This window comes from Micropterus dolomieu, linkage group LG17, assembly GCF_021292245.1.
Source record: "Micropterus dolomieu isolate WLL.071019.BEF.003 ecotype Adirondacks linkage group LG17, ASM2129224v1, whole genome shotgun sequence".
Taxonomy (NCBI): domain Eukaryota; kingdom Metazoa; phylum Chordata; class Actinopteri; order Centrarchiformes; family Centrarchidae; genus Micropterus; species Micropterus dolomieu.
In genome coordinates this window covers 15,253,476-15,261,578 of record NC_060166.1, presented here as the reverse complement: position 1 = coordinate 15,261,578, position 8,103 = coordinate 15,253,476, and the positions used below count along the sequence as shown (strand labels likewise).

General features: G+C 39.2%; 1 protein-coding gene across 1 annotated transcript in view; it reads right to left on the bottom strand.

Annotated features, from left to right (window-relative positions):
- Positions 1-211: 211 nt before the first annotated feature.
- sgcg (sarcoglycan, gamma) overlaps positions 212-8,103 on the bottom strand; it is a 16,983-nt gene continuing 9,091 nt past the window's right edge. Inside the window, exons 6-10 of the mRNA XM_046074647.1 lie at positions 5,849-5,936; positions 4,962-5,081; positions 3,104-3,176; positions 2,733-2,856; positions 212-1,672 (exon numbers count right to left, since the gene is read on the bottom strand). Of these exons, the coding sequence (XP_045930603.1) occupies positions 1,505-1,672; positions 2,733-2,856; positions 3,104-3,176; positions 4,962-5,081; positions 5,849-5,936 (573 nt within the window). The 3' untranslated portion in view covers positions 212-1,504. The remainder of the gene's footprint in view (positions 1,673-2,732; positions 2,857-3,103; positions 3,177-4,961; positions 5,082-5,848; positions 5,937-8,103) is intronic.

Below are 8,103 nucleotides of genomic sequence, written 5' to 3'. Positions count from 1 at the left end.
AGTGCATCACAGAGCCATTAAATCTGGTTAGGAAATTTAAACTGTATCCATCTCTACATTACAGCTTTTGTGCACAGCTAAACACAATAAACAGTGGAAATACTGCCAGTCCCCTGGGGCTTTTGTGTCCATAATATTTGATTAGAAAAAAACGTAAGACCAGTCTTCAGAAAAAGAAATATATAAGAATGAATAGCTTTGACAGACATCATAGAAGAATACCACAAAGTTTATTCAACATACAAAGTTAATAAATACATATTACACACTATCAAAATATGCCAGAACGTAGTTGAGAACTGCAAATTAACTATTTATTAAGACAGACAATAATAACAAAACACAATATGATGTTAATTATGCTAAAAACAGTCTTGCAGATATATTGATGCTAATGCTCAATGTAAACACACAATTTTTTAAAAAATAGCCTGTTTTGTCATAGTGAACTGAGAACCTTAATTCTTATAACAGAGGCAAATCTTGTCAAATACCTGTCATGCATATTGTGTAAAAAGAAAACAAAAAAATCAAGGCATATTTGACCCAAAAGGAAAAAACAAAACTGAATCCCACTATTTTTCCAATCAAACTACCCACAGCTACACTACCTTTATTAGACCTGTTTGGTTTTTGCTTGTCTGTTGCTGTGGTCAAAGGTAATGTCTGTCTAATAGCTAATGCATAATTACATGCGAATGCAGGGCTTAAAATAACACAGGCCAAACATAATCTTATAAATTGAAAAAACAGACATGTGATACACTAACACTTCATGGTACTATAAGGACATGGTATTTTAAGCTCAACCCTATAAAGCAGTAAACAAAATAAGAAACAAGGCTGTTGTCTAGTGTTGTATCTGGGTTTGAGTTTAAAAAAAGAAAGAAAAAAAAAGATCTCTGAAGTGACCAAGACAATGTAAAAATATATACCAACATTTCTCAAATCCCCTCCCCCCCATGCTAAACACCAAGACAAAAACCTACATACCAAGGGCTTGGAGCCAGAAGGGCTTAAGGGTTAACCTAAATAAATATTTCCATTTACATTCTGTCAGCTTTTGAGATATTTATTTTTGATTATTCCAAGTCCTTGGTATGTGTCAATTTTATTTATTGCACCACAAGATAATATTGCATAGGATGTAAGCTGTTGCCAGCTCCTCATTGCCCAGCCACAATACTGTGTGTGTAAAAATTCTCCACAAAGCTCTGATGCAGATATATTTGAAACTGAGTGCCAATTTGTTTTAGCTGAATGGTTAGAAGGTCATAAATGCAACTAAAAGGATGCATTTCATGACATCTCCAACATGTACGCCAGCAGGCATTTGTATTTTTACAGGCCTTGATGTGCCTGTGGGATGTTAGCACTAAGGTCATCATAGATCTACTGTTGTATAAAGATACAAAAAACTAGCCAGATATAAACAGTTGTGCTAGGTGCCTCCCAGAAGATGCATCTACCGAGAGATGGAAAATCGATTACCTTGTCAGTCTTTCTAGCACTCCTGATTCTCGCTGCAAGTGGAGGTGACCCCAGCCTTGGACAGGAAGAGTTTGCCGCTGGGACAGACACAGACCTCATAGAGACCCTGAGCATACCCAGAAACACCTTCCTTGCTCAGGGGCAGGCTTGGCATGCGCACTGTCTCAGCATCCAGCACCAACTGCAGACAGCGAGGAGAGCAAGGACAATATAAAGGAGAACAACAGAGTTGCAATGAATCAACAAAGAAATCTCACTCTGCTTCAGTCTTAGTTTCCACTTAAGGCGAGTGCATACACACACATTATGGCACACGGTGTGGTGACAGATAGATGGATGTCCAGTGAGTGTCTAACGAGTGCGCTGATCCATAAGGAAGATATAAATAGATGTGATACAAAGTCAATATTCCTGTGGCAAAAAAACACTGAAAACCACAGGAAGTGAATATTCAAATAAAGTTCACAATTATCCAGGACAAGTTCAGTTTCCTTCCCCATTACAAAAAAAAGATGGATGGAAGTGTTTTATGGCCTGTAACTAAGTTGTCATATAAATGCACTGAGAATTAATTCAAAAAGGTAAAATAAGTACTGGTGATAGAAATGCTTGATCTAGTTCAGCCAGTTAGCTGCACCACAAGAATTACACAGCCCTAATTCAGCCAGAATCAATCACCAAAACTCACTCGAAACAGTAACATGGAAACTGCTAACCACTACACCACAACAGACCTACAGAGTCCAAACAAATGTTTTTGAAGTTCAAAAGGCAATGAACTCGTTATAGTTTACAGATCTCAGTGCTCCTATTTGGCTTTATAAAAATGTTCAGATTTGGTTAACTCTGCTTGTATCCCAAGATATAAATGTATAGTATAATTCTCACTCTGGGTACCTTACCTTTACAACCACAATATATAGATATACATTACTTTTTTCTTACAACTAAATAAAGGTAGTAATGTAGAACTAAAGTTGAGCTCTCTCAAGGCACTCTGTAAAGCATTTTGTACCAAAACGTCCAATAAATGGAAAAAGCAGAGCTACTGTCAAACTTCACTTGAGTGAGGCTCCTCTGGATGAAAATCTCCCAGGTGCGACTGTGAGAAATTACAGAAGTGTGAAGCAGCATGTTGCTAAAAAACATACTGTGTATATCCCCTTGGTAATCAAAAGAAAAAACAGACCTGAAGATGATGTTTAGCAGACTTGAGGTAGTGGAAAATGTTTTTTTCTTACCAGTCCTATACCAGATTGCAGAATAACATCCATGTTGGAAGCAACTTCAATGTTGCCAGCCAGCGCTTTGATATGAACTCCTTTTGGTGCATCCATACTGAGAGAGCGAGTAGGAGACTCCAACCTAAAGCAAAACATTTTTATTAAACACAACACAAATCTGTTTAATCGAAAAATCTGATCCTCTTTAGTTTTATTTTACATAACAGGGGAAATTAGAGGTATTTTTTAATGAATGTCATGCAAATTTGTTTACTCCAAGGCCATGGCCCAATCAAATGTTCTGAATATCTTCCTGATACTTCCACAAGACTTGTTGGACTCAATGTGTTATCCAATAATGTGACCCATACAATGGCTGAAATGCTTACCTCAGGTCTTTGAAAAGTTCAGATCTCAGCAGGGGCACCTCCACTGAGTGCTGGAACAGTGCTCCTTCAGGACCTGATGGAGAAAGAGACGCCCACATTCATACGTGTCACAGAATACACGTCAGTCTGAGAGACTGATACTATAACCGTGAGCGTAACATTTTTAATACAGCAGCCTTTTTTTTTGTAATCTAGGTTTTGTACACTTGTTTTCCCCTGAAACACCCTGCACAGTACAAAACGTATTTTTCACGTGGTGGCCTACAGCTTTAATACAACACTCTTAATCGACAACCTGTTCGGCTCGCCACTGAAATACAGGGTTTCTGTAATTTCCAAATCATCATCTGTTATAGCAGTCAAAATAAACTAAAATATGGGCTACAAAATATTAACAACTACTTAAAACAAGCATCTAATTAGCTATTAGAAACTGCCACATTTGTGCACATTTAAAGGTGGGGTAAGGGATTCTAATCCAATACACGTGTTTTTGTCAAATTCAGTGAATATCTCCTCACGCTCCGTAGAAGTTCGTTTTGTGTGTGCTCTGAAAAAAAAAAAACATTGTTTGTACACAGCCCTGGCTCTGTAAATGGGAACCAAAGTGGCCTGGACCCCGCCACACAACACTATTCCAGCTGTTCCCACCACGATTTTTGTGGTCAGGTAACGTTAAATGACTTGCCCACGGACATTCAGTTTACTTTCATGTTCACCAGAATGAAATATCTCAAAAGCTTGTACATAGATCAGGCTTAGGAGACAATCGTGGTCCCCAGAGGATGAATACTGACCCCCTGATTTTACTTAGAGCTTCTAGCATTTGTGCTAATTAGAAAACGTTATTATGCTAACATGCTAAACTAAGATGTTAAACATTATACCTGCTTAGCATCAGCATCATCATTGTGAACATGTTAATATTTTGACATTAGTATTTAGCACAAAGCGCTGCTGTGCCTAACTACAGTCTCACAGAGTTGCTATCATGGCTGTAGACTGTCATGTTGCAAAATGTTGCTTCAATGTGTTTTTCAAAAGAAAGTAGACTGTCTGCTCACTTTGACTTATGTAAAGCAGGCAATACTAGATAACAGATTATGGGAGACACACACTGGAAATTGGTTCCAAAACCCCCAACATCCTATGCAGAAATATGGATCCAACTGTGGTGGATGTACAGTAACCACTCGACTCACAGTGAGTACAGAAGCTTTTTTGTTTCAGGGATTTTACCAAACAGCTCCTCTGCTGCTGCGCCCTTCTCTCTGTGGATGACCCCAGGCATTATGAAGCTATCAGCTGACACTCCCTTCAACATTAATCAGCCATCCCAGTGTGTGGTCAGTGACCCACACTGCAATCAATACACACACTGGACATAGAGACAGTGAGGTGAAGCAGGACAGAAAAGACAAGGGGGGGGTCGTTCAGCCCGATAATGTAATATTTTACCCTTTTTTGTGTAGCATGAGATACTGATAATGTGATACTGAGGTGAGATATTTATTTTGTAAAATCAAAACTAAAGATAAAAATACTAGATTAGAATTTTCTATTAATGCGAAGGATCTCACCTACATGGTATTAATGCACGTTCAGGTTTAGATATCAGAGCTCTTGACAAGTAGGTGTACTTTAGAGATATCCATGACATGAATGATTATGAAACTGACTGCGTCTGTCTTTGTCCTTGGTTGCCGGATTGTTACACAGATATCTGCCATCAAACCAAATTGCTCCTGTTGAGTTCACATCTGTTGTCAATATTATGTTTTTCCAAATATGAAAAACATTTTCGCCAAGAGGTGTGCAGTATTTCCAAGGAAACAGCAGGTGGCAGACGTTGGTATACCTGTGACTCGTAGTTTGTCGGGTCCAATCACAGCCTGGTCGCCATCTGCAGTGAACAGCATGTTGTCATTGTGGGAGTTAATGAGCAGATTTCGAGCATGTCCCTGAGCTTCTTTTGGACCTGCAACGACAAAAACAACAACAGCAAGAATACCTGTGGGGTTTGGCAATATTACATGAAAATATGACAATCATCAAAATCAAACTGTGTTTTCCTGATAAACTCTTCAAATCAGCAGTGCTTAGAGAAGGAGGAAAATAAGAGCCTATCATTTCTCAAACTGAAAGGTATCGTAAGGTTGTTTCACTGGACCCTTTACTACATCAGTGTTCACACCGCTGTGTGAGGCAAATCAGTGGTCAGTGAGATATTTAACCCACTTCAGCACCTACAACTGTGAACCAGCATGTAATCTTCTCTAACGAGCATTATACTTTTATTCACAGAGGGCCGAGAGGATGCAGGCCATGCTTTGTTATGGCTTAACGATGAAGGACACATAACAGCACTGTGGAGCACGGCAATTAGTTGGGTCATTTGTTGGCCTTTTAATTATGACAAAATACCCAAACGCAGCCATTGGTGAACCAGAAAAGACGCACAAATATGATCCTCCACAGGGCTTGGGCCCTCTGTGTAATATAGAAAGATCCAGAAGCCAAGATAGAGAGAGGAGTGTTGCATTTAATGGATTTTAAATGGAAATCTAAGAGATTATACATGGAAAGATGGCTTCTTGTCACTGTTAATGTTGGATGAGAAATAGCTGCAGGATAAGCGCATGAATGACTTTACTATTGCCCTCATACATCAATGGGATACTTTGTTATGCATGAGTGCTGTATGTGTCTCTCTGTGTGCACATGTGTCCTCTTTCAGGCTCTTACCCACAGATATCCTCCCTGTGACATCACCATTTACATTGCGGGCATTAAGGGAAACATTTTCCGATGAGTGCACTAGAAGAGAAGAGTCCTGAAAAAGGACAAAAGAAATTGCCATTTAATCATCCTGCGTATATCCTACAGATAGAATACAGAAATACAACATTCGTGTGAATATATTTATAATTAACAAAACTTGAACAAACACAAACTATGAGGTTTTTAGCCTGCTAGCAGCATGACTCTAGGGATGGTAATGACAATCTGTTAGTGGGTCCACCACTTTGGTCAAGACTGAAATATTTCAACAGCTAATTGATGGATTGTCATGCAGACATTGATGATCCCCTCTCAACAGTGGATGAATCCCACTGACTTTTGTTGTCCTTTGACTTCTAGTACCAACATGACGGTGACAGTTGTTGTTTTTAGTAAAATATCTCAACATGTGTAGAATGGATTGCTATGAAAGATCGAGAAGAATGGTAATAACTTGCTGATTTCCTGATTTTTTAAACTATATCACGATTTATAACAAAATACCTGCAAAACTAATAACATTCCCATCAGCCTCAGCTGGACTTTTAGTGCTAATTAGCAAATGTTAGCATGCTAGCAAGTTTGATTAAGATGGCAAACTATGCTAAAAAAGCTCAAAACACCAATGTGCCTAATTACAGCCTCTTAGAGCCGCTAGTGTGGTAGTAGATTCTTAGGTTGTTTGGTACCACTGTCTGAAATCCATTTATAAAACATTCATTAATTAGAAATTGTGGCTTTAGTTATGGTCAATAAATGTATAGACAGAGATATGTTCATATAACAAGTTAATACAAGCGACCTTTGGGTTGCCAGGTTGAGAAAAATCACTTTGGCTTAAATCACGACACAACATGACTTGTGTCTTTTTAGTTCACCAGGAAGTTTCCTTCAGTGGACATCAGAGATGGGGACTCAAGTTTGAGACTCGGACTTAAGTCACACTTAATTCATACACACAGTGACTTCACACTTGTCTTGAAACTGCTCTCGTAAAAGTTTTTAACAATATATTTTTAGCAACAGACGCTAGTGAATGTGCGGTCCTTGTGCTTCTGGATTAAACAGCTGCCTTTGACATTGTGGACCATGAAATTCTGGTCTGTCGTTTAGAGCGATGGGTGGGCATTACAGGCATAGCCCTAAAATGGTTTTAATCCTACTTGAAAAGTAAGACATTCGGTGTCAACTGTGGTGACTGTGTCTACCACGGCACACCTCTCCTGTGGCATCCTGCAAGGCTCAATTCTAGGCCCTCTTCTCTTTTCCCTTTTTCTCCTCCCACTTGGCTCAATACTTAGGAAACATGGAATCTCTTTCCATTGTTATGCAGATGACAGCCAGATCTATGTACCTTTGAGTAAGGATGACACTCTCAGACCATTGTTTGCATGTCTAGAGGACATAAAGGCTTGGATGGCTCTCAACTTCTTAAGTTTTAATGAAAACAAAACGGAGGTGATGGTTTTTAACGGCACCTCTGGGACTCGCTCCCCTCCTCACCTCGATCTAGGCCCCCTAGCTCAGTATGTCACACCAACCGTCACTGACCTAGGAGTCAAAATTGATGCCAATATGAAACTGGATAAACACGTTGGGTTAGTGGTTAAATCTAGTTTCTTTCAATTAAGACAGCTGGCTAAGCTGAAACCGATTCTTTCTAAGCATAATTTTGAGACAGTTATACGCGCCTTTGTGACTACTAGACTAGATTACTGCAATGCACTTTTCGATGGGATGAATGGATCATCTCTCGCCCGTCTCCAGATGGTGCAAAACGCTGCAGCTCGTCTTCTAATGTGAACACGTAAATATGAACACATCTCCCCAGTTCTACGCTCACTCCATTGACTACCCATTCAATTTAGGATCGATTTTAAACTTCTTTTACTGACTTTTAAATCCTTGAATGGCCTTGCCCCCCCTTATTTATCTGAGCTGCTTCATCTTTCTCCTGAGAGTGCCTAAAACCCGTGGCAAACTTAAAGGGGACCGTACTTTTGCGATGGCAGCTCCGAAATTGTGGAATGCCCTTCCTCTTACCATTAGACCGGCTTCCTCAATGTCTGATTTTAAAACTTGTCTTAATACCCATCTCTTCCATCTGGATTTTGACCTTTGAGGATGACACTTGGAGGAACTCATTTGTTAGTGTTTTAACGGTATACATTATATGAATGTGATAACCTGTAAATTGATGTTTGCTTCTTTTTTTTTTT